This window comes from Euphorbia lathyris, chromosome 1 (assembly GCF_963576675.1).
Source record: "Euphorbia lathyris chromosome 1, ddEupLath1.1, whole genome shotgun sequence".
Classification (NCBI taxonomy): Eukaryota; Viridiplantae; Streptophyta; class Magnoliopsida; order Malpighiales; family Euphorbiaceae; genus Euphorbia; species Euphorbia lathyris.
Window position 1 is genome coordinate 33682233 of NC_088910.1, and position 27013 is coordinate 33709245.

Here is a 27013-nt window from a genome sequence, read left to right on the forward strand (position 1 = left end):
AGAGCCATCCGTATTCAACCGAAACCAACCATCCCTCGGTTTGGACCAACTAACATCAACCATATGGTAAACTCTATCATTTCCCATCCCATCCTCCTTGACCCATCCATTCCTAAACTCTAAAATAGTCCTGCGAATAACATCAATCGGATTCCCAGGGACTTCTCCACCTCTGTTAAAACACACAAAGTTCCTCCATCGCCAAACAAGCCAACATGTAACCATAAAAGTAGCATGCCAATTCGGGAAAGGCTGAGGCATAGATGACAGACACCAACTGAACCAGTTCGTATCCGTTTGACGAAAAAACTCACCTTGGGCAGAAGGCGGAAGGACTTGCTTCCACAGATTGGCGCTAAGCGGACAGTCCCGGAGGGCATGCGTCAGTGACTCCGTCAGATTATGACAACGACCACAGACATCATGTACAATTAAGTGTCGGCGAGCACGCTCCTTATTAGTAATCAATTTCTCGTGTAAACACAGCCACCCAAAGCTTCTTACACGCTGTGGAATTCTCATAGCCCAAATAGCCCGCCACTTACGATCACTCGGGATATTCGGCAGGTCACAAACCAAAGCATAAGCTGATTTACAAGTAAAGCTCCCATTGCTCGTCCGACCCCAACACCGTTTATCAATCTCCTGGGCAGCAGTACTAATATAAGCTCCCCGAAGCCGCAACAGCCATTCGACATCAAAGTACCTCTCCAGTTCCAGCCAATTCCAATCCCCGGAGTCAGTAATATACTCAGAGATAGTCCGCGAGCAATCCCTTACGCCCGGTTTAATCCTCGCAACATCAAAGAGCGAAACACCCTTCAACCACTTATCCCTCCAGAAGTTAATGGTCTTACCATTCCCTACATCCCACTCAACACCTTTGCAAAATTCATGGAAGATGGATGAGATACTCTTCCAAAGGAAAGAACAGCTCTTAACACGACTAGGGCCGCCACCAAATATAACATCTTTTCTGTATTTCCCCACCAGTAACTTCACCCAAATAGCCTCCGGGTTCTTCCACATCCTCCAAATCAACTTCATCAACATAACTTTATTATTATCCAAAGCCTTTCTGAGCCCCGCCCCTCCATACGTTTTAGGCCGACAAACATCATCCCAAGGGATAGGATGTAACTTCTTTTCTCCTTCTTTCGCCCCCCAAAGGAATCTTCTGTTTGATTTATCAAGTTGTTGAATCACCGCCGCAGGTAACAAGTTTGCCTGCATGACATGGTTTGGGGAGGAATTGGACACGGATTGGATCAGGGTCATTCGACCCGCAAGGGAAAGAGATGAACTCTTCCACGAGGAAAGTTTATTCTGCACAGAGTCAATGGTGTTCTTAAAAGAGTTCTTGGTAACCCGACCACTAAAGAGCGAAATCCCCAAGTAGGACCCGAACGAGGAAGTAAGCGGGATGCCACAAGCCGCGCTCAAACTCCGACACGTCTGAATATTCATATTCTTAGAGCAAAGCATCCGAGATTTCTCAAATTTCTTTTTTTTTTCCCATTTTTTTTTGTTAACTTCTAGATCATTTCCATCCTTATGCATGTATGACACATAATTTAGGTGATGCCACGTTTTTTTCTAATAAAGTGCATGCATGACAGATATAACTTAGATATAACACCTATTTTTATATATATATATATATATATATTTTTTTTTTTTTTTATGATAATGTATGTTTTAAGTATGGCATAAATTTCTCAATTAACTTTTGATTTAACCAAAATTAACACATACCTTCTGTAATGTAATTTATTAAACTTTTTATATTATATTTTTTTTTAAATACTACGAAATAATATACAATTAAATAGATTTAAGATAATCCTCAAAATATTTATATTGGTCCAAAATGTGGTGATAACATAATATGCTAACCATTGAGTTTTGTAAGCATTATTTTACTGGTTATTAGATTTGGCACTTATATACTTCAATTTCAATTTCGATAATACCATTATAATACCGTATTAATCATTACTCCAAAAGATTTATATAAGGATTGAAACTTTTGGACACGGACGTGACAGTTCCAACTAAGGATACTCATTGGACTAGGCAAATCTCAAGTCTGACTTCTTCATCATCAGCCAGATATAATCTCGCATACGCTTTCATCATACCTTTACCTTTATCCATGAATGATCTGCTAATAATGGATCACAGCGAAAAGAATAGAGAAAAAATCGTAGAAAACGATCACAAACCCTTCTCACAGAGAGAATACCTAATACCACTCCATGCGGAGAGACAAACTGCGGGCTGTTGGGTGACTTAAAATAGAGCGAAAATTTCGCCTTTAGAGCAAAGCAAATTAATCTTTCAAATTACAAGAAAGCACAAATTCACCAAATAGGATCGTGAAAAAACCCAATCATACATAGACAGTGTTAAAAATCAAGTTAAAAGTATTTTGGTGTTTCATTTTATAGAAACATTAAAAATATTAATTTTTTTTTAATGAATATGATCTAATTTTTTTCATATAGCATAGAGCTCCAAAAATATTTAAGACGGCACTTTCTTCCGAGTGCATTTTTTTTTCTCTTTTGCCTCAACTCTAACCAAAACAGGAGCGGTTTATAGACTTTCTCTGGCAGTAGCATTTTCACCAATAGCATAGGCGGAGAGGGCAGGGGCAAAGCCTCTCATGGCCGAGTTCCTTGGTTCGGAAGAAGCTGCGTCTTTGGACTCCAATTCCTTGCCGGGACATACACTATTATCCGAAACAAACAACACTCCCCAGTAGTAGAACCCCCAGAAAGACTCGAGCAGTATTCGCTACTTTCTTTATTGCATGCAGATTCTTTACCAGAAGCAGAAGAGGAACCAATTTACGTGGTTGCCTCAACTCTAGCCAAAACGGATCCAATTTACGTGGGTAGGCACAATTTTTTTAAGCCCAACTTATACATGGGCTCGGTTTATTTTAATATCAGACCTTTTTTAAAATATTTTATTGTACCACTTTCAATTTTTAAAGTTTTAGAATTAAATGTTTACCTATTATTTATACTCATTTGATGAAGGCTTAAAATGAAATTCAGAATAAGGGCTCAATTTAATGGAGTAGAAAATTGAGCCTAAAACTCTGATTTAAATCCTTACCACCCTAACTCTTTGTGGCATATTATATAACTTGACTATGCATGCTACCTCGTTAACAGAATTGTAATAGAAAAATTAAAACTAAATTTAAAAAATTATATCATATTTTCCAAGATAATAACTTGTGTAAATTTTAGCTTTTGCCTAACAAAAAAACATAACATTACTACCAGCACTTCCTTACACTATTTGCAGCATAGAAGGAGAGAGAGAGAGAGAGAGAGAGAGAGAAGCAGCAAAGGATTGAGGAATGGCTTCAACAGCCACCACTTCACTGACCTCTGCACTTTTTCCAAGTAAAGGTTACCCATTTTTGCGCACTCTTCGACCTTTCTGCTCCTTCTCTGCTTTCGTTTCTCCTCATTTTCTATTTGTCCCGTCGCAGGTGGGATTAGTTTAGCTTCTCCTCGGTTACAATGGGAAAATAAGGTTCGTTTATCCCATTAATTTCACTTCCCCAATTTTTTGTAGCTCAAAAATATCTTGAAGTTGCAAACTTTTTGTAATCTACAACTGGGAAGTGAGAAATTTTGCAATCTCTTGTTGTGTGTAGCTGCATATGCCTCATTGCATCTCCTAATCCGAATTCTAGTTTGTTTGCTCGTTCATTTTTGACTCAACAAAATTAACCAAGGATGTTATCTTACATCTCTGGTGTACTTATGTTTTTCATTTTCCCGCTCTTGCCAATTGAATGCTGGTGAATGTTGAGAACTGGGTTAATGGAATATGTATTGATGGTGTTCGACACAATGCTTGTTAGAAATTAGCATATTGCTTCAATTTGATTTTTGAAAATGCAAATTAGGAAAAGGGTCAGCGTAATTCGACTTTCTAAAGAAACTACTCATCAAAATTAGAATTGTCTTAAAATTCTATCTTTTGATGATGATATTGTGTGCTACAGAGGCACTGCCGAAGGAAGGCAGGTCCTGCTACAATTACAGCAAAATTTGAGCTGAAGCCTCCTCCATATGCCCTGGTACAATATGAAACTCATTCTGTGCTTACTGAACTATAACTGTAAAGAGTTGATGCCTTGCTTTGTTATTACATTTCTGCATTTTGTTTTTCTGGTATGCCTCGCAGGACGCTTTGGAGCCGCTTATGAGCAAGGAGACCCTGGAGTATCATTGGGGAAAGCATCACAGAGCTTATGTCGATAACTTAAACAAGCAAATTGTAGGAACAGAGTTAGATGAAATGTCATTAGAAGATGTAGTAGTTATTTCTTACAACAGGGGTGATTTTCTTCCAGCTTTTAACAACGCTGCTCAGGTATGTTTTGTTCGTAATTGAAATCGCGTTTTTATCATGATCTTTACATTGTTTTGAGTGTATGCTCATCATCCATTTTGGTTATTTACCAATAATATGATGGGTGTTTTGAATTATGCGAAATTTTTTATATCATGGGACTGTGAACATTAGTTTCTCTCTTTTCTCCTTTTTTATTATTTTCTTGGTTTCATTTTGTATAAGTTTTCCAAACATTATTTTATTTTCATTTATCTGACTTGCTTTGCAGGCCTGGAACCATGAGTTTTTCTGGGGATGCATGAAACCAGGCGGTGGAGGAAAGCCATCAGGAGAGCTTCTGCAATTGATTGAAAGAGACTTCGGTACTTTCGAAAAATTTGTGGAAGAGTTCAAATCAGCCGCAGCTACACAATTTGGTTCTGGATGGGCTTGGCTTGTATGTAAGTTGTACTTCTTTTCATCTAAAAATGTTGTTGAACCTTTTTTCGTTCACAAGAATACTAAGTTGATCACATATAGCATGAAAATTTGGCAAGACTGATGTTTCATAATTTTTTGATCTAATAGACAAAGTAAGCAGGCTAGAAGTTGAAAATGCGGTTAATCCCCGTCCAACAGAAGAGGACAAAAAGCTTATTATCGTGAAGAGCCCGAATGCTGTAAACCCCCTTGTTTGGAGTCATTATGTAAGTCTCTTCTGGCTCACTTCAAGTTTCTAGTTCATGTTTCATGTGCAGTGCTTCACAAGCACATTGATGTTAAATTGGTTGGCTTTATACACTGACCTTGTTGCTGGCTACTTGCAGCCACTTCTTACTATTGATGTTTGGGAGGTATTCCTCAATTCCATTTTTGTATATTGATATATTAATCTAAAATACTGATTTGTTTCATCGACTGATTGCTCGTATTCTAATTTTGCTTTGTCGCCACAGCACGCATACTACCTTGACTTTCAGGTGAGACCCTAATTTAGTTAAGGTTTTCTATCTTATAAAAAATCATTCCCCATTTGATAGACTTGCAAATAAGGTTTACAAACCATCTTATCATGCTTTCTTGTAGATTCGACGGCCTGATTACATATCAACCTTTATGGAAAAGCTTGTATCATGGGAAGCAGTCAGTGCCAGACTTGAAGTTGCAAAAGCTAATGCTATTGAAAGAGAAAAAGAAGATGAGAGGAAGAGAGCCGAAGCAGAACAAATGCCAGGCACCGAACCTGTGGAGGTGTATGTGGATAGTGAAGAAACTGATGATTCTGAAGCTGAGTAGTGTAGGACTATTTTCAGTTACAATAATGTGGTGGAATTTTGTGTTCACATTATACTCTTTCAGAGGTAGAGACTTGTAGGATTGTTAACTGTACAAACTGAGAAAACATGATAGTTGAATGAAATAATTCCCAAGTTAAATTCTTTTCTGTAACCAATGATCATATCATATCCAAGGTGAAATCATATTAGTGTAACAGATCATTCAACTACTGTTGTTTATCAATCGTTCGCTAATCTATCAAAAATATGCTGGTGTGGTTTCTATTCTTATCATCAACATCTATACTCTGTTGTACTTGTATGGATTTTCCTACTTACATGACTAACATGTGACATGAAATGCACAGACCAAAATAAATTACAAGTAGAGAAGGGAGACAACCCTGTGAAGAGAAACTGATGCACCTGCCGTGATTCATCTTATGGGGGATGTCTTGAGAGACAAAAGGCTGTTAAGAGTCGAGAACCTTGAGTTTTGAACAGAAGGTGGTCCAAACATTTCCCAAAAGCGAAGCGTCTCATCTCCACCAGCAGATACCACTGTTAATCCATCAGGACTCTGTAACAAACAAATCAATCTAACTAAATAAGTCCTATCATTTCATTTTACTTGTATGTATCAACCAATCTTCCACTATTACTCAATTCCTTGTACCTGAGAAAGACCAAGGACTCTGGAGCTATGGCTTTTGATTGTTCCGACATTTTCCAAGGAAGGGTATTTCCACAAGCATAAATGGTTCATGAGTTTTCCAATGCCATAGCCATGTCCACTTAATATCTCCTTGTGGTGTCTGTTCCACTCCAGTGCACAAATCTGAAAATTTTGCATTCAGTTCACGATGAGAAATAGTAGATAGTTCAATAGATTCTGCCTGATGCATCTCTTGAAAAAAAAAAGGACTGAGATTGAAAAAACTTGCCTGTGTATTAGTGCTTATGCTGTCAATACATGTCCCTCTTTGTGTATTCCATATCTTGATACACCCATCATTTGTGCCTCCTCCTGAGGCAAGCACATTAAATTGATAGGGGCACCAGGCAAGGGCTTTTACTGCAGCTTGGTGATCGTTGAATTTGTGCAAGAAGTTGGATGAACTCATTTTGGAACCTTCCCATATGTATATGTTATTCTCATTTCCACCACTTGCCAATAAATTGCCTTCTCTAGACCATTTCAAGCCGCAGACTTCTTCAGTATGCGCAACCATCGAAGAAGTTGCATTGTTTCCTGCTCTGACTGTTAATAAAGGCGTTTAATTAACATACATGAAAAATATGGTGTAATTATTACAGCAAAAACACAGAAGCAATATAGTCTAATTACCATCATGATTCCTTATTGTTTTGTCGCGGCTCCCTGATGTTAGAGTATGACCATTCCAAGCAAGGGTTGCTACTCTAGCCTTGTGATCTTCTAGCAGTTGAGTCTGTGTACAAAGATTGGATCAAGTATCAACTGTAATTCTAATTGATTCAAAGTCTTGAAAAACTATTTTTAACTGAGGTGAAAATGCACACGCAACTTACACATTTGGAAGTCTCAATATCCCAGAGCTCAACTTTGGACTGCATATATCCAACTGCTAAACATTTAGCATCGTCAGACCAGGATACACTTGTTGGGTAGTCATTGTCTCCTTCAACTTCTAACAACTTCACTATGTTTCTGTTCTCTGAATTCCACAAGTACAATGCTTCCCCCAATATGACAGCAAGTATATTGTTCTTTCCCCAATCCAGGATGTTCAAATAGTAGTCATTTTTTATATTTGGTGCATCCAAAATCCTAGCTTCTTTCTGCAGATACCCTTGAAAAACTTAAAATCAGAGAAACAACAGATTTTAATTGTTTCAGTTCAAATAAGAATACATCATGCCAATGGAACACAAGAGATTAGGAACCAGCAAAAACATTATGTCCTTATCACCATAAACAAATATAGGATCTTCAGAGTTCAATCAAGCCAATGAATTCAAGTTCTGTTTTCACATTTCTTACAAAGAATAGAACTTCTAATCTCTAAAAAGGTGTATAGGTTAATCAAGCAGAGTAGGGTTTCCTGATCAAAGAGCAGGTACCTTGGGAATTTGGCGGCGGGGTGACTGATTTCTCTTGATACTATTTTTCAGGGCTTCAGCGTCATCCCTTCGCATCTCATCAATAAGATGAACCGACTTTCTACTTGATTTAGGGTTTCCCCTGAAAACTAACATCCTGAAAGGTCTCCCTTCTGCGTCTAAATTTAGGCTCTCCGTCAACCTCTGTTGATAATGCTCCTGCATCGAAAGGATAAATAACTGAGTCAATTAATTAAACATATGAATAACCACGGAACTAATTAAAATGCTTAAATCTCCATCCTAAGAATGAAAATCAATATGTCATTGAAAGATGAACAACGAAGGAACGCAGAAATCAAATTAGAATTCAGAAGAAAATTAAAAGCCCTTACCCACGGAAAATGAATTTGATCATTAAACAAAAGCCGGTCTGTAAAAAGTAACATAAGATAAACAATCGGAAGAGAGAAGAGACTTACACTAAAGGTGGAATTAGGTACTTGTTTATTTCGATTCGTCAACAAACTATGGGCTTGATCGAGATTCATCAAAGTCCTATTTGGTATAAATCGATCCCCCTTTGCAAATACAGAAAAATCAGAGTAGGATCAGCAGTAAAGAAAAGAATCTGAAAAATTCAGAATGAAGAATAAATAAAGGAAGAGCAAGGAAATTACAGGAAAGTCGTATTGAGTAGGACTATCATGAAGTCGCCTTGGAGAGTACCAGTCTGTTCGAAATTCTCTGTCTACGCTTAGATCCATTTGAATAATCAGGGACCAAATTCAAACAATTTTTCTTTGTAGACTTGTATGATAGTAAACGTTCACCGGAGGAGGTAGAGACTTGTAAGATTGTAAACGCTCACCGGAGGAGATTCTTGTTCTTTACAAAGAACAAGAACCAGAATGAGCATGCGATTGGAGAAGGCTAGGATAGTTTTGAATCCCTCGCGCCAAAAAAGCAGAACCGTTGCTTTTTAATTAATTCGTTATAATATATCACATGTCCATAGTTTCAAGTAGCCGTCTTAGCTCAGCTGGTAGAGCGCATGGCTTTTAACCATGTGGTCGTGGGTTCGATTCCCACAGACGGCGCATTTATTTTTTCTTCTGTTATTATTACCTATTCACATGCATAAAGATACTCCCTGATCCCTTTCTAAAAGGATTGCTATTTGAGAGGAAAATAAAGATAATATTTAATATCCCTCACAAATATAACACTAAATAATTAAAAAATGGAAAATTGTTGCAGACATTTCATGAAATTATAAAGGGATAATTACTAATTTGACCCAATCAAGGATCCCAATTTACATATCTAACCCACTTTGCCTCAAAGTTACCAAATTAGATATTTTCACCCATTTTGGACAAAACTAACCTTAGCTCTATTTGATGAATCGATCTTCTTCTTCTTCTTCCTCCTCCTCCTCCTCCGCTTCTTCTTCTTCTTGTTCTTCTCTGTTTCAACTTCTTCTTCAGTTCATCTTCTTTAATTTCTGATACCAATCGTTAGCGATTTTTGAGATTTTTGACAAATTATGTTCAATTTCCCGTACAAATGGTATATTTTTTGCTTATACGCTTGCTTTTCTCGTTGGTTTTCCCTCTTTCATCATCTGTAATGGTATCGTTTCAATTTCCTCTATTTTTCCATAATTTTTTCCATTTTCCTCCATTGCTATCGCATTTGTTACGAAATTGTCGCATTTCGTCGCAAATGCGACAAGAACTGTCGCATTTCGTCGCAAATGCGACAAGAGTTGTCGCATTAACAAATGCGACAGTTCTTGTCACGCTTGCTTTTCTCGTTGGTTTTCCCTCTTTCATCATCTGTAATGGTATCGTTTCAATTTCCTCTATTTTTCCATAATTTTTTCCATTTTCCTCCATTGCTATCGCATTTGTTACGAAATTGTCGCATTTCGTCGCAAATGCGACAAGAGTTGTCGCATTAACAAATGCGACAGTTCTTGTCGCATTTGCGACGAAATGCGACAATTTCGTCACAAATGCGACAACAATGGACGAAAATGAAAAAAAAATTATGGAAAATAGAGGAAATTGAAACGATACCATTAAAGATGAAGAAAGAGGCAAAACCAACGAGAAAAGTAAGCGTATAAGCAAAAAATATACCATTTGTACGGGAAATTGAACATAATATGTCAAAAATCGCTAACGATTGGTATAAGAAATTGAAGAAGATGAAGAAGTTGAAACGAAGAAGGAGAAGAACAACAAGAACAAGAAGAACAAGAAGCGGATGAAGCGGAAGAGGAAGAAGAAGCAAGAAGCGGATGAAGCGGAGGAGGAGGAGGAAGAAGAAGAAGAAGAAGAAGATCATTCATCAAATAGAATTAAGGTTAGTTTTGTCCAAAATGGGTGAAAGTGTCTAATTTGGTAACTTTGAGGTAAGGTGGGTTAGATATGTAAATTGGGGTCCTTGATTGGGTCAGATTAGTAATTATCCTAATTATAAATTTTATTAATTAAGTTCTTGATTTTAAAGGAAAATATAACTTTTATTGATCAAGCTCTTGATTTTAATTTTAAGTCCATGATGAATTTAATTTTTATTAATTAAGTTCTTGATTTTTAAATGAATATATTACTTTTGATCATTAGGATTCTATTGGACAATCCAGTTATATGTGTGATTCAAACTCCATTTAGTGCAAACAGAACTGACAGTATGTCACTGTTTTAACACATTAATTGACATATAAATTGTCACATCAGATAATTTCTTAACATTTTTACTTTAGTCCTTGTTTTGGAGGAGGTTAATGGGAGTAAATGAAAATAATGGAAGGTTAAGTATTAAGTTAACCTTGTTTGGGAGTTATTTTTTTAGAGTAAATGGAAGTTAATGGGGTTAAATGTTTACTTTCTCTAACCTCCAAACTCTAACCTCCAAATTGGGAGTTAATGAGAGTAACGTAAACTCTTTTTAAAATTTCTTGTCTCTGCACAGTAAATTTAACCTTCCTTCCCCTCCAGATTTAAACTCTCAAACGAAGTTAAACATTTAACCTCATTTACATCCTATAAACTCCCAAACAAGGTTAGTTTTTAACTTTCCTTTCCATCCATTCACTTCCCTTTCTATTACCTCCTTTAACTCTCACATCCATTAACCTCCAAACTCCCAAACAAATGCTTAGAGAAACAATAATACTTTGACAGTTTTACCTATGCTAAATGGAGTTTGAATTACTCAAATAACTAGTGTATCAAAAATAAGGGTTTAATGTGTGAAAATAATAATTGATCAATGATTTATTATATCCATTTAAAAATCAAGAGCTTAATATGTTAAAAAAATAATTGATCAAAACCTTATCATCTATCAAATACACAATTTTTCTTATTTTGTGAATCTACTTTGAAGAGGAAGAGGGGAGTTTGTCTTCTTTCTTCCTCCTCCGACTGGGTTAGATTTGCTGTGTTTTTTTATTGTTTTTTTTCTATATGTGTTCATATACTTCATCTTATCTCTTTATTCGTCTGAATTGTATATGCTCTCTATTATTCTTTCATTTATAACTTTTTCGAATTTAGTACGAGCGAAAACGGTTTATCTTTTTCGTGGATCAATGGATCTACGTGGTTGCAACAAAAGAAAAAATTCACATCTGAATGTTCAGGTTAGCTTAAATGATAATGATTGGATTGCAGATACTTTTCTACGGATTTGGATTTACAAGAAGTATATATTTTCTTGTTCTTTTGTGTTTTTAATACCTTTTATAGTTATTTTTGCTATTTGTAATCGTTTTAGTGCCTTTCTGGATTTTATAAGGTTTTATTCCTTATGTTTTTTAATGTACTTGCTTGTTCATCTATTAAAGATAAACGCGTTTTCATAAAAAAAAATGATCAAGAAATTAATGTATCAATTTAAAAGATTAAAGATTTATTAATAGATGAACAAACAAGTACATGAAAATAACTGAAATTAAACCTAAAAGGCTATAAATCAACAATAAACATAAATTAATGACAAACATGACTTAAATTACCAATAAAAATAACTCAAAATGAGCTAAAAGAACCCTAAAAATCATATTATTTAATATGGATTTACATCCTTATCACTTAAAAATGACATAATTAAAGGCCAACTTTGATAATTTAGTCTAATTTAGACAACACTAACATATACATTTTACATAGTTAAACTTTACGTTTCCCTCTCTCAGCTCATAAAGTTCCACGAGATTAAAAATAATCAAATGTCATTTCTATCTTTCAACGGTAAATGTCGAAAACCCTCACCCCACCCAAATCTTTTAATTGAAAAACCCAAGAACCTCAAGTTATCATTGCATTATGTTTGATTTTCATTTTAATTTCATTTTTTTTATGCGATTCATTCTGATTTCATTTAAAAAACCAGCCTCCACTTATATAATCACAAATGATGATGATTCATTCTGATTTCATTTAAAAAACCAGCCTCCACTTATATAATCACAAATGACGATGAAAAGGTGGACATAGTTAGTTTCTCAACGGTCGAGAGTGTGCGAACACCCTTATATCCCCTTATCTCTCAATATAGATCCACTTAAGAATTTTGTTTTTATATGTTAGAATCTAAAATTGCTCCCAATTTTAAAAAATACAATTTCTTACATTAAAAATATTAAAGATAAATTTAACATGACATATAATATTTCATTAAAAGCATTAAAAAACATAAGTATGATAATTATTTAAATAAACTAATCTCCAAATTACATTTGATAAGTGTGAAGTAACCAACCCAACCTGCCTCCTAATCTAAAACACACTTCATGAATTAGTAGCTCTACATGATCTCCTAATCTCTCCTTGTCTACCAGTAAGAACACTTATACCTCCCAATTTAACCATAGCAGCTCCAAATCTTGATGGATAATCAAATGAATTAAAAGCTAGATTTCTCACAATTGGAAAAGTCAAAGGATGCATCCCCAACTCTTGATCTATTTGAAGTATTCCTCTGTGTAACAGTATATTCTGATAGTATGAGACATCCATTAAGAATGGACTAAATGGATTTTGATCAAGGTTAACTGTCATGTCTGCTGCTGTAATATCAGGAGCACACCTTAATCTCAATTGATTCACTAGGAATATTTCCATTGTTGGATCATGATTTCCAGTTCCCTCGAAATTATAAAGACGATGTTTGATTAAGGAACAGTGAGTAACTCCAACTGAATGTGCACCTACACCACAAATACATCATTTAGTACAGCGATAAGTCGAGATTTATCTTTAACGTGCATATATATTCCTAACGTTTTAAATAAAATAAAATTGTGTCCTCAATGTTTCCAATGTGGAGTAATTTTAGCCCAAATACTGACTGAATGACGAACTTTTTGGCCTCTATCTAAACCAAAATGACATCATTTTGGCTTGGACTGGAGGCAACATAAAATATGACACATCCTTTCATTTATTGTAATGCAATCAGCACTATGGAGATTAAGGTTAAGATTAAGATTAAGAGGTGGACAAAGGCCGAACCAACCATTAACAACCCCTATAAAGGGTAGTTCTAGATGGTTAAGGCTGTGCCGGCTCTTACGGGTTCCTATACATCTACCTTTGGGCAGGTAAGAGTTCCGTTTTATGGCTTCCATTATGTGGACCCAGAGTTTTCTTGGTAAGGACAAATTTTAACATTTTTTATGTTATGGTATATTTGAATTTATCTAAAAACGTTATGGGAAAATTATGACTTTAACCCTTTAAAAGATCAGTAAAAAAAAAAGAATTGCACCAAAAGTGTTAGTCTTAGCTAACTTGGTGCATTTACGTTGGTAACGTGACAGGTTGAATTGTTGACTTTTATTGATATGACACATGGATTTAGAGTTGTAACACTTTTGTTCGAAGTCCTTTTGCAACGTAAAATAACAGATTCCAGTGCTCAGTAAAAGAAAAGAAAAAAGAAATTCACCTAGAAGAAGCACCATGTCAGTAGCATTAAGGCCTTTACGAGAAAATGCAGCAATGGCCTCAGGAACTGATATTCTAGGGCTCAGTAGACTCACATTTTCAGCTACTGAAACTAAACCATCCCTTCTTCCTGTCTCCACATTGTATCTTCCTCCACCACTCTGCTTATTTCAAATCATTAATATAACATTCAACATTTTACATTTTACATAATAAGATAAGTATATATATATTTACCAAGAAAACAGCATCTCTAGTAGCCATTGCAATGATATCAGCACAAGATACAAGTGCAGGGCAGAACTTCTCAACAGCAGCTTTAGCTTCATCTATAATCTCATATCCTCTTATGCTGTGATTTGGTGGTGCTGTTTTCTCACTTCTCATTCCATCTATTAGAATTGATGCATCACACCCCTTTTCTCCACCATTATTAATATTATCAAATATACAGTGCATTAAAATATTAATTCACTAATTAATTATTAAGAGTTAATTAAAAAGGTAAAAGGAAATAGTTGGTTTTTCTGATTTGACAAAATAAGAAAATATATGAATTTATCATTTTATTTTTATTTATTTCCATTTTGACTATGAAAAAACTTTGATTAACAACTTATTGGATTATACAGTAATAAATTATTTATAAAAAAAAAATTGTGATAATGAAGAAATAAATTTAGAAAGAAAAGCAATTATTTCCTAAAAACTTGATCATGCATGCCTACAACTCCCACCAACCCTCCCTCATATGAAACACAAGATACACAATAAGGTTGGGAGCCAACTAATATATGCTTGTTGCTAGCTACATCTACATGATTAATATGAATTATTATATTAATTTAATGGTAAATTATGAATAATTTCTTAATCACAAGCACATTAACAACCAATTAGAGGTAAAAAAAAATGATGAAAGGATATAATTTAGTACTAATGAAAGAGTAGAAAAAGAAGAGCTTCTTCTTACATTAGTAAAGCAATCATGGAACTGTAAGCGCAGAAGAGCAGCAACAATGGTGGGATCTTGAAAGAAGCGAGCAGTAATAACAGTAGCAACTAGAGTTTCAACATCTATAAATCCACATTTACCTCTGTAAAATCCAACACTAAGATTAGCTGAGTCTACGATTAGAAACTTTGCTAATAACAGCACAATTGCTAATCTCACTAGTGTTGCCTTCAACTTCATCATCTTCCTTGTGACATATTGACTTCTTCCACTCTCATTTCATATTCATCAATTGAAAAAACTAACTAAGCTCTCTTTGTGCTTTTTCATTTATATATTTAAGTTTGCCAGCATGGATTAGTATTGGCGGGCCGGGCTTCAACAAGGTAAAACTGCATTAGACCCGGCCAACCCATGTCCGTATAAGTTTGAGCCCATTTGGGCCAACTATTATATTAGTATTTGATGGGGTGTACAAACCCAGATCCATTAACACGCCTAAAGGGAGAGTGTGAGAGATGAGGTATCAAATTATTCACAATAAATCAGAAACTGCATGTTCAAAAATGATTTGACATTAACTCTAAATTTTTACAGCTTTTAAGTATCCAACTTGCATTTCGCATTATGATTAAAAGTCATTGGCAGAGGGAACCTTAAACATCCTGTGCTGCTCCCTATAACAAAATTCATGCTTTCTGCCAAACAAAATTCAATGCCACATTTCATTTACAAATCAAACCTGACGCAAAGAGGCACTTGTTTCATAGCGACAGACAGACAGACACTGCTGTGCTTATTTAACAGCATCAGCAAACCGATATAGATCAGAAGTTGAGCTCCTATTAGTAGCCATAGGTGGAGAATTCGGTAGCCCTGCAAAGCCTTCTATTGCTGCTGGTTGCCCCATCAATCCTGATACGGGTTGATATACAAAGCTCTGCCGTACCGATCTATCAATACCAGATGCATCCCCAACACCATGCCATCCATACGATAGACCGCCGCTTCCGATTTTTTGCCCAGTCGCATCAAGAAGAAGCTCTGTGCGACCTCCAACATATGAACTAGTACGTCCAGTTGGATCAACAAGCAGCTCTGTGCGACCTCCAACATATGAACTAGTACGCCCAGTCGGATCAACAAGCAGCTCCGTGCGACCTCCAACATATGAACTAGTACGCCCAGTCTGATCAACAAGCAGCTCCGTGCGACCTCCAGCATATGAACTAGTGGATGGGACACTGCCATATGCAGTTGAAAAGGAACTGGATCCATGCATCATAGATCCCACAACAGAATTATTGATATGACCAGAGAATCCACCATCCGGCAAGTTCAATCGAATAGAAGCACCATATAAGCCATTTCCATCCACCTGACGAGGAGCCATTTGATCATGCAACCCAAGGCTAGGAGAGGATATAAGAGGTGAACCAGCGAATCTAAGGCGTTTTGCTTCCTGATTCTTCAAATTATTCAAGAAATCCTTCTCATTTGCTTTTCTTTTTGCTGTCACCCTCTCGTCTATCTTTTCATTAAGATCAGCGATTTCTTTCTCTAACACATCTATTTTTTCTCTAATTTTCCATCCAGAAAGAAGTTTCACCGGATCAAGCTTTCGATCTTCAAGAAACTTCATTACAGATTTCAGAGTGGCCAACTGCTTCTCACTTGCTTCTTTCTGTGAAAGAGGTCATTAAAAAAATTGCATAAGTATCTCAACAAAGAGAATGGTACTTTAAATGAGCTGCAAAACATTACACACATACCATTAAGGTAGGCGAATTACTACCGTCTCTTTTTCTTCTCTTCAATGCTTCTTTTGTATCTCGCAAGTATGAGCTCAGAATTTTTTGAGGAGGAAACTTATCTTCAATCCCGAAAGCATTTGCTACATCAACAGCTTCAATCTTCATCCCGTTGCTCATCATTCTCTCTAGAATATCTGGACCAGTGAAGACAAAATAACATTAGGTCCAGCACAGAAATGTCCAACAGGAACATCACATAACACTAATTTTATTTCAGAAATGAACGATACACACTGTAGACCAGGAAACAGATGGAACTAATCAAATATCAAGAAGTAAAAGCACATCCCACACAGTTCAAAGGTGTGAAGTCCCTTAAAAGTATCCCAGAAAAGCTAATCAGGCAATGCATGACTACTAATGAAAAGAAAAAGTACGAAAGTTACAGACTCCCACATACTGAAAATGCAATGTCCCCACTCAGCTATGTAGATAAAGAATATTAGTCCATACACCTTAACCGAATTTCCATGCATGGTTTTGCCTTGAGCCATTGATTCATTATCTATTCTTTAAATACAGGCACAGGCAAGTCTTCCTTATTTTGGGAAAAAAGACCGAATGAACTCATAGCAAACAAGTGGACCCCTATATCAATTTTTATGGTATTGAATTACATTAGAAGTCTACTTGTAGAAATAGCCAGTAGAGGAAGAAGATTTAGGTAAGAAAGTAATGAGGTTGGATAACAAATGCATTTCAGAATAACCAAAAAAAAACTGTAGCAAAAATATTTGCAAGCAATACTAACAGTTACTCATTTCACTAATTAACATATCCATAGCATCATAATGGGTTAACTTAAAATTAAAGGCATTTTGCAATTTGTGGATAGCCTTGAGGGCAACACTTTGTTACAATTGAAACAGCAATCAAGATGCAAAACGATGGATTGCATTGAGCAGGGCACAACTTTTAGTTTCTAGCAGAAGCTAATGCACTCTAGTAACTGACTCTGTCGACTCCAATTTTTAAGCCAATTCATTGGCGAAACAACATAAAACATATCATTTCAGCCCTTCATCAACGTTATGATACATGAAACGTTATGATACATGACAGTCTTGCAGCAAGTATCTCCTACTAAAATTTTCGCTAGGCAAGTAACTAGCTAAGATAGATAAAATATCTGGCCCGTATCTGTCCACACAGAAGATCTCGTGCTGTGTAGTCATCAGAAGCCATTTACAATTTCAGGAGCATAACTTTTGAAGCATGGATACAACAAACTTAGAAGCATCCATCAACAGAGCTCCATGTTAAATTTTTAGCCTTCACCAAAAAATTTACATAGTGAATTTGAAATTGAGTATGCTATAAGGTAATGATACTGAACAAAACTAGCCATTTACTTGACTCTGCCATTTATGAACTTGCAATACCAAGTTTCTCTAGCATTTAAGCCCATGGTATCATAGACTTGGAGCTATGCCACCCAAAGAGAAAGAGTTGGACTATCAGACTTTTCCTTTACGTTCTTTATACATGTGTGAAGCCAAAATATCAACATTATGCAATGAAGTTCCAATGCTCATAATAGCATAAGAAGAAGATGCTAATCAGTTACAGTTTGAGAGTTCTACATAAAAATTGAGTAAACAGAAGAAAAGACGAAATGGCATAATAAACATAATTAGAAAATAATGAAACAGACCTGAAATCCTCTTAACAAGTACATGGGATCTTCTAAGGGAATCCGCAATCTGCTTTGGATTACTCAACCGAACCAAATGCCAAACATCCTCGTTGGTAAACACCTTTGGTATTCCATAACAGCCAACAAAAAGAAGCAAACCTTTAGCATCAGCTTCGCAGGCTTTACTAATACCACCCTCAGCTTTAAGCCTCTTTCTCCAGGCAATAGCAGCTTGCTCGGCCTCTTGCTTCACAGATGAAGCCAGCTGAACATCATTGTTAATTACTAACAGGAAAAGTTCCAATATCAAAATGCTAGCTTTTCTCCCAGGAACCATAGGAGAATCCTTGGCGTAGGCCCGGGTTCCCTGCAGATAAAACCGCCCAATACATTCCAGCACAAGCTTGGCTGGTTCCCGAGCGCACTTTAAAGCCGAAGGAACTTGAGCGCGAAGCTCCCTTATGTTAGATAGATTCGATGTCAGATATTTACGGAGGCCTCGGCCGCACATCATCTCGCACAGACTCATAAGCTCCGACTTCGGAGGTGCCGCTTTTTTCGTTTTTGTAATTGCCGCCTCTGTGCTTGCTAGTTTGGCGGTGGAATTCGACATTGGTGGAGGAGCGATCGCCGGGGTCGACTGAATTTGTTTCTGTTGTTGCTGTTCGTTGAATCGCGCATCGATGGCAGTTTGAATGAAATCGAGGTGCTTTTTTAATTCAACAAATCTGCTATGGAATTCGTTAATGAAGGATGAGAGATTGCCAAGTTGATCAATTGATTTGAAGAATTGAGGTTCTATGGGTTCTTGTGCTCCTTGTTGCTGTTCGAATGGGTTTGAAGGTACAAGTGAAAGCTCCAAAGGCTCGCCTTTGACCTGAGAAAGCGCTGCCAAATGTTGAGGAAGCGATGGCGGAGATTGGCGTTGCATTGGCGACGTAGAATCAGATGGTAGTTCCTGTTTAACGAGTGAAAGAGGAAGGTCGTGGAGGTTTGAATTGAAGGGTTTGGCCATGGGGGAATAACGAGAAGAATTTGTGCCCTAATTTTGAGATTGTTAAGAAGAAAAGACTTGAGTTACGACAGTTCGGCCAAGTATATATACAAGGAGACGTATTTTCTTTTTTACCCGAAACATGGAAAATCTTCCATAAAATTTTCAAATTGGGACAGAAAACCGTCCATGCGGCCAAACGATAAGCAACTGAATTCACTAAAGGCTTTTTTTTAGAAAAATTTAATATTAGTAAAAGGTATGGTCTCGTCTAAAATATTATTAACTATGCGACATCAATTAAAAGTTGATTGATCATTATAAAGAAGACGGATATTAAAAAGACAATCTGAAAAATACGGAATAGAAAGAGAATCTGATGCTATTCGAACAGAGTGAAATCTATATTCATAAACAACACAAATTACTGACAAGTCGGTTTTTGTTTTTTCTAAATAGTGCAGATTTTTCAAATCATATGGATTCGTACAAATTTATTTTTTATTTTTAAAATATTAATTAAAATATCAATGTATATAAAATAAAAACATTAAATTAATAAAAAATAATTATAATATTTTAGTTAAATATAAATAATATTTTTTATAATAAACAACATATATATTAGTTAGTGTTATAATTAAATTTATTATGTAGCTATCCTGATCCCAGTATATCTCATTTGCTTTTTTTACAGAAAATAGTCATTATTGGAAAAGTGAATTAAATCGTTAATTTTTTAGATTAAAAAACGTATGTTGATCTTTTAAAAAAAACGTATATTGATTTATTATGACTTGAATTGAAATATCTAATTAATTCTTTAATATTAAAGCGTTTTGAATTTATTAAGAATTGAATTGTGATTAATAACAAATTAATTCTTTTAATGTTATCATTAAAAAAAAGGTTTGAATTTATTATGAATTGAATTGTGATTAATAACTAACTAATTCTTCTAATGTTTTCTCTTTCAAAATCCCTTATTTGAATGGTCATGAGTATTTCAAGTGGGGGTAATTTTTTTTTTACTGCATATAGTTCAAACTAGTTTTTCACCCGTGTTTTCACGGTTGTTTTTTTTATATTTTCATCAACATTATGTATAGATTTATAATTTTGCATATATTAAAATTTAATTTAATGAAGATATAATTATAATTTAACGCGATGAACAATTAATATTATTAAATACTTCTTTAAAAACTAAATTTTGAGTAGAGTTACATAGTTTTCCATCTTCATCAAAAATGAGAATTTTTAATCATTTTTTTTTGCTAGTAACTCTTGAGACTGCTACATACATTTAGCCTTATTCATTAAAAAATAGTATTTTTATATAATAATAACGTTTCTACAAAATGAAACACTAAAATACTTCTTTAAACATGATTTTTGATATAATAAAAATAATTTAATTAGATATTGTATAATAATAATAATAATAATAATAATAATAATAATAATAATAATAAATTGGACCCTTTAATACTCTTAGAGCGTTAATTTTCTGGATAAGTTAACATTCACTTAATTTTTCACATAATAAATAATAACAATAATTTAATTAGATTTTTATAATAAAAAAATATATAATAGAAAAAATGGACCTCTAAAATTTGGGGCTCTATGCGGAAGAACTATTTGTACACTCTTCTCCAACTCCCATGTCAATAGTTATGTTATTATTCTAGCTCTTGGCCCGTGCGATGCTCAGATTCTTTTTATTTTAATAAACGTATATATATATTTTTCATTATATATATTTATATATATATATATATATATATTAGCTATTTGTTCAAATAAAAAAAACCAGTACATATAACTTAAAAATTTGTAACGAAAATATTATTTGAAAATAAGACAAACATAATGCAAATATGTGAATCATTCAATCAAATAATGATTTGGAAGAAAAATAAATAAGATATAGACTATAAATATTTCAAATGGAACTTTCAAATTGGATTGGAATTAGAAAATAAAGAAGATTGTAAAGAACTTGGAGCATTATAGATTTTATTACTATCCACATTGGAGAGTTTGTATTGAATTAGATACTTTATTGCTATACAATTATCATGATCCTTTTTCTTTTCTTGCAATCATACAATTCTTGTTTAGAGTTAATTAAAATTATTATTTTAATTGTATATCCTTATTTAGTTTATTTATAGATAGTTTTTACATCCTTATTAAAAATTAATTGAAACTGTACTGATATTTCTGACAGCTAATATTAATTTCATTAACAGTAATTTTGTAAGTTTTTATACCCTGGTTCACTAAATATTATGCCTCCCTCTGCTATGACCCTTTGGATTATATGTTTTTAAATATTAGCAGAATTCTTTCACAACTTTTTTTTCTTATAAAAGTTAATTTACTCATAATTAATTAACATAGTAAAGGAACTCACTTGACAGGTAAATTAAGTAACATAACAAATTTTCTGCTTTAACATAGCCAATAAAAACTAAAACAAACATCAGGTCTTATTTTGCAATGAAACAATTATCTTTTAATTCAATATCTCATAAAGGTCTTTCAATTTCAATCCTTTCGTGTCATAAGAATCAATCTCCGGCTTCCTACTGAGAACCTCAACAACCTCAACAACCTGTCCTGCAACAAATGCCTGTCGAACTTGCTATCTGAACATAAACTTATTAAGCTCCATAACAGAATGAATTCGCAAAACACAGATGTAAGCAAACAATCACAACAAATGAAAGGTTAAAACCTAATCTAATAAGTCTTGAATCAATGAAAATGCAAATGAAAACCTAACCTGAAAAATGTAGCACTCTCAATATCATTTAAGAAGAATTCTCTAAAAACAAAATTGAACAAAAACCATCCATAAGAACAAAAACCATCCTAACATGATATTTCAGCGTTTAAAACCAAACCCAATAATAGTAGTTTTTGTAACTCTTTTTTCCAGTACTGTGTCCTTCAAGTGGGGAGGGTCTGAAAAGAAATTAAAAATTACTATTTGATATCAATCATGAAATGAATAGTATACTAAATAGTATACTAAATAGTGATTTAATGTTGTAAAGAAACAGAAATGAGGAATAACAGTAATAAATTATTGTAGTATTTAGGAACATCCATCTACAAACACAAATAAGCATTAATATAATAAATTAGGACAATCATAATTAATGTATTATTAGTGAATATTATGTTTGACAGAAAAATTTGTCCTCAAAATTCATATCGTAATTATTCCCTCAAACACTATTTAAGCTTACTGATAACAACCCAAATTATTCTTGAATAAGGAATAATGGAAAATTAATAGAGATAATGACAAACCATTATTTCTTCTAAAAGAGATATTTATGCATGATTAATGTGGAATTAATGATAATTAATGCAGGGGTGAATATGCAAATAATGAGGAAAAGGAAGGAGTTTTTAGCATTATGCCACACCACGTGGACCATGGCGAGATACGCCATAACGAGATACGCCCGATAAGAGCGAGTAATGGAGACCCGCCATTTTTCTCAAGGAGAGCGTACATACGCCTTGACGGATCCAAGAATACCAAAAGGCGCCTTTATTACCATCCATGAATGGGAATAAATACAATTAAATGGCAATTAATAGCCATTAAAGGGGAATAAAGACTTAACTGTTCGAATACCTCAACTCTGAGGGTTTCAATGCTAAATGCTGGGATTAATGGAGAATTGATAGCAATTAAAGATGAGTAATGACACAACTCTTCACCTGCTTCCCCATTAATGCTGAAGGTTACAGAAACCTATATAAATACCCCAGCTTCCTAGGATCAAAGGTACACTTACTGATTCTCTACTTTTGTGCTTACAGTTTATTCTCAGAAATATTACTGACTTTGGCATCGGAGTGTCCCCGGCCGATCCCAACGGCGCCTCACAGGGAAGTGCTCCGATCAAGGATTTTTCCACAAGTTATCAATTGGTGCGGTGAGCGTGGATCTCTAATAAACAGAAGATCACAAAATCTTTATTGTATAGAGTTTCACAAAGAACAAAATAATGGAGTCAATGGAATAGAAATCTCAATCTCAAACTTTGGCTCAATCAATACATCAAATTTATCTAAAGATAGGCTTCTCTATAGATTGGTGGGAAAGAGTTTTCTACATTAAATCTGGAGTTTTATGATAAATAAGATAAGTTTCCTACCCTTTCTTATTCCATTTTTAATTAAAGAAAATTGAAATTTCTTACCTTTATCAAGTGCTATGAATATCGTTACATGTTATTATGATAAATCTAATAAACTATGAAAGATGAAGTCATGGACACAAATCTTTCATTAAATCTTGCATGCTTACTATGCCCTCATATTTTTATGCATGACAAGTGTAATATGATATTATCATTGAATTAGTACAAAACGCATGTATAAGACCCGTAATCTTGGGATTTACAAAAAAAAAATTCATCCATTCAATGTGATTTTGTCATTTGATATTAAAATATCATAAAAGGGCTCATGTAATTACAAATGATTTAGATCTGGTCGGTCTTTTGGATGAACATGCATCTAACTATTAGAAGAAATTACAAAAAAAATCATATTTGGTTTTTCCTTGTACAATTCACCATCTATATATGGCTTTTCTCCTATATAGTACTTTTAATATCAAAAATTCATATTTTTGAATATTATTTTGTCAAACAGTTATTTCATTCCATTTTTTACAAGGATGTGTCTATTCATATAAAAACTGTTTATTTGACATTGTTAGAATTTCTGTTACCAACACAAGACACTTGAAAATATTGAGTCTATTTGTAATTATCCTGTAATTGTCCCTAACTATTAAGGCCATTATGGGCTGATGAATTACCAAATTGGATAAACAAAACTTTCATGTCCTGAGCTAACTATAAAATAGTGCAAGTGTCGGTTTCGGATCAGAACATTAATTTATGCAAAATTCTTAGGATATACATGAGAATTCCTTAAAGATTGGAGGATTGTATGTGAAGGTAGGTGAGAGTGGATTTTGAGTAATTTTCCTTACACTCCAAATTGGAGGAGAATCATGGTACATGTATTTTCTTCCAAAATTACCCTTTCTCTTTTATTTTTTTCGTACAAATGAAATGATTTAAGAGTAATTTTATATATACCTATATTATTAAATCATCACTTACATTTCTTTAATTATACCTCATTCAAATGAGGCTTTAATGATCTCTAAATGCCATTAATGTACGGATGCACAATATTAATTGCAAGTAAATAGTAACTATGTAAGATATCTTACACAATATAGAATGTCATAACTTTTATGACGTTTAAAATAAATATGCTATCTTGGATATTAATGCGCATTGAAATACAAAAGGACATTATTCTTAAACCATTCTCATTATGGTTATTTATTAAGAATTCATTATGATATTCATGTGCAGTAGCAATCTTTATGGTTATGACCGTTATACGTGATATTATTACTAAAACAAGCACGATTAAAATTCTATTATGAATTTGTTTGACATATAATATTTACTCGGTTTTATCCTTTGACTAAGTTCATTCTAGAGGCAGTGACCAACGTGAAGGAATTATTAAGTTGATTCCAAGATGAACTAAAAATTCCATAAAGAGAATTGCATCATACATGATATTTGCCAACAAGGCCAATGCAAACATTCTTTTGCTATGAAGTATGTTCCATGGATCAAGCCATTGATCCCCAAGGTAAGTGAATATAGCTTTTATGCCTTACCACAATCTTTTAATAATGGACAGAGTATGCCCCACTTCTGGAGTTCTTTTAGTGCTAACCCACAGGTACAATGGAGTTGCTAATACTACAACCAGTGCAAACACTGATATGAAAAATAAAGCTCAATCCAAAGAAGTGTATATGCAGAGTCACTTCAGAAAAATTCCTTGACTATGTCATTAGCAAAAAAGGTGAAAAGGGCGCCTAAATAAAAGCCATGTGAGGAAAAAGGTGAAAAGAGCGCCTAAATAAAAGCCATGCGAGGAAAAAGGTGAAAAGAGCGCCTAAATGAAAGCCCCACTATGGGTGAGAAAGATCCAGAGGTTGAACGGGCGGATCATCATACTAGAAAGATTGTCAACAAGCATATCAAGGTATAAAACAATTCCTAGCAGAACCACCCTTGATGAGCAGACCAATCTGAAGGGGAGACCTGCATTTGTATCAATCTGTCATGGATAAAGCTATGTGCACCGTGGTTATTCAAGAAGAAAAAGGTCAGCAGTTCTCCATCTATTATGTTAGCAAAATGTTGAAGGATGCGGAGACAAGATATTCGAAGCTAGATAAAACGGCTTCCACAGTTGTGACAACATCCATCCGCGTTAAACCATAGCTCCAAGCATAACCTCAACATGATCGAGATCAAGATCAAGAGCCGGCTTCACCATCACGATTCAACATTGAACACATGGATGATGAGATTGAAAGGCGAGTACATGCCACTCTGGATAGACAAGAGAACAATTCAGAAAGATACGCCATCCAGTTAATAGGAATTCGCCATTCACAGCGCGGATCATGGGGTACGAGGCGGAAAAAACGATTAAAGCTTCCAACTTGCCACAATATAAAAGAAAAAAATCAATATAAGCGGGACATTACATATCCCGAACCCAAAGGAGGGGAGCATGTAACCGTTGGAAGAAACGCCAAAGCGTACTACAGGTTGGCCACCACACTGAAGCTTGCTGGGAGCTGGCAAACTAGATAGCTTTGTCCAGAATAACAAATAACAAGATGACAAGCAGAAGACAGATCCCAAAAATAAATTCAAAAGTGTCATTAATGTCATAGCAGATGGACCAGTGTATCAGCCACCCGTGGAAAAAGCAAAAATATCCGCTCTGGATAAAACATCCCTCCATTGCTCCTTTTGCAGAAACAGGTCCAGTAATCTCTCCACATGCAGATGCATTGGTAGTAACAATGGAGATTCAAGGATGGGAGATAAAATAAAGCGAGTAAAGACACGGGCAGTTCTCGCAATGTCATCACCAAAGGTGCATTCGCCAAACTAAAGGTTGATCCGATCCAAATAGAAACAACCATTGTTGACATCATTGGAGTGACGGGTCACACTATCCAGACCAAGGGCCAGAGGTTGCAGCCCTAATTTCCATCCGTCGTTTGACAATGTACATTCCCACCAGCAAAGGAGGAGTAATGATTAGCGGGAACCAAAAGGTGGCTAAAGAGACTTATACTCGGCGTCACTATCAATCCGCCCACAATCCAAAGAGGACGAAGGTGAGAAATATTAACTTGTCACTACAGCTTTGGGCGACACAGAAACGCTCCTTATTGCTGATGGAAAGCGGGTGCGGATCGCCAAAGGATTAAAACTTGAGATCAAAGAGGATGTTAAAAAAAGTTCTCATTGAGTCTGAAAGCGTATTTACATAGGAGAATGAGATCCCCACAGGAGTAAGCCCAGATGTGATTACTCATAAGTTAAACATCATTGAGGATGCGGTTCTAGTTGCTCAGAAAAGACGGAACCATGGGCCTAAAAATCAGTATTTTTACATATTCTTATATGTGCATTAAACTGTTATAGTATCCTATATTTTATAATTTATTCTTTCTCGCCATACTTCTTATATTCATTTGCCTAGCTTTTAGTGCTGATATACGCCCAGTGGCTGGCAAATGAAAAGTTCCACAGGTGGATCAATTACCTCAAAGATAGGACAATTGATCCCATCACGGGCGGATCCCCTTTCCATAAAGATAAGAAGCACAGACCCTCAGGAGCTTTCAAATGAGCTCAACTCTCTCCTCAAAGACATGAAAAGGATTGACCACCATCAAAAGCGGGTTAAAATCGTCTCAAACATGAGATCATTACACCCTCAACTTTCTCCTCAAATATAGGAGAACACTCTCATGGGCGGA

At 35.0% G+C, this 27013-nt stretch overlaps 4 protein-coding genes and 1 non-coding gene across 6 annotated transcripts; 2 read left to right on the forward strand and 3 right to left on the reverse strand.

Annotated features, from left to right (window-relative positions):
• Positions 1 to 3114: 3114 nt before the first annotated feature.
• On the forward strand, positions 3115 to 5818 carry LOC136227291 (superoxide dismutase [Fe], chloroplastic). 2 transcript variants are annotated; one of them, XM_066015941.1, is made up of 9 exons: positions 3115 to 3428; positions 3512 to 3555; positions 4034 to 4108; positions 4216 to 4404; positions 4655 to 4826; positions 4954 to 5072; positions 5193 to 5219; positions 5322 to 5345; positions 5452 to 5818. In XM_066015941.1, the coding sequence occupies exons 1-9, from the start codon at positions 3377 to 3379 to the stop codon at positions 5659 to 5661; spliced, it is 912 nt and encodes a 303-aa protein (XP_065872013.1). In that variant the 5' UTR covers positions 3115 to 3376; the 3' UTR covers positions 5662 to 5818. The 2 variants fall into 2 exon arrangements, with proteins under 2 accessions (XP_065872013.1, XP_065872015.1); XM_066015943.1 differs by having other exon boundaries at positions 3124 to 3422.
• A 149-nt stretch (positions 5819 to 5967) lies between these two features.
• On the reverse strand, positions 5968 to 8580 carry LOC136227304 (cell division cycle 20.5, cofactor of APC complex-like). Its single transcript, XM_066015948.1, has 8 exons — positions 8405 to 8580; positions 8207 to 8305; positions 7746 to 7943; positions 7194 to 7463; positions 6991 to 7093; positions 6587 to 6903; positions 6319 to 6480; positions 5968 to 6222 (listed from the first exon to the last, which is right to left on the reverse strand). The coding sequence occupies exons 1-8, from the start codon at positions 8489 to 8491 to the stop codon at positions 6079 to 6081; spliced, it is 1380 nt and encodes a 459-aa protein (XP_065872020.1). The 5' UTR covers positions 8492 to 8580; the 3' UTR covers positions 5968 to 6078.
• A 171-nt stretch (positions 8581 to 8751) lies between these two features.
• Positions 8752 to 8824, forward strand: TRNAK-UUU (transfer RNA lysine (anticodon UUU)). The gene has a single exon. It is a non-coding gene; the product is annotated as a tRNA-Lys (tRNA).
• Positions 8825 to 12356: 3532 nt separating this feature from the next.
• On the reverse strand, positions 12357 to 15094 carry LOC136227321 (peroxidase 60-like). The gene is made up of 4 exons (XM_066015967.1): positions 14664 to 15094; positions 13928 to 14107; positions 13692 to 13851; positions 12357 to 12951 (listed from the first exon to the last, which is right to left on the reverse strand). The coding sequence occupies exons 1-4, from the start codon at positions 14886 to 14888 to the stop codon at positions 12533 to 12535; spliced, it is 984 nt and encodes a 327-aa protein (XP_065872039.1). The 5' UTR covers positions 14889 to 15094; the 3' UTR covers positions 12357 to 12532.
• A 156-nt stretch (positions 15095 to 15250) lies between these two features.
• LOC136227314 (protein FRIGIDA) lies at positions 15251 to 19183 on the reverse strand. Its single transcript, XM_066015959.1, has 3 exons — positions 18114 to 19183; positions 16418 to 16593; positions 15251 to 16329 (listed from the first exon to the last, which is right to left on the reverse strand). The coding sequence occupies exons 1-3, from the start codon at positions 19108 to 19110 to the stop codon at positions 15442 to 15444; spliced, it is 2061 nt and encodes a 686-aa protein (XP_065872031.1). The 5' UTR covers positions 19111 to 19183; the 3' UTR covers positions 15251 to 15441.
• Between the last annotated feature and the right edge of the window lie 7830 nt (positions 19184 to 27013).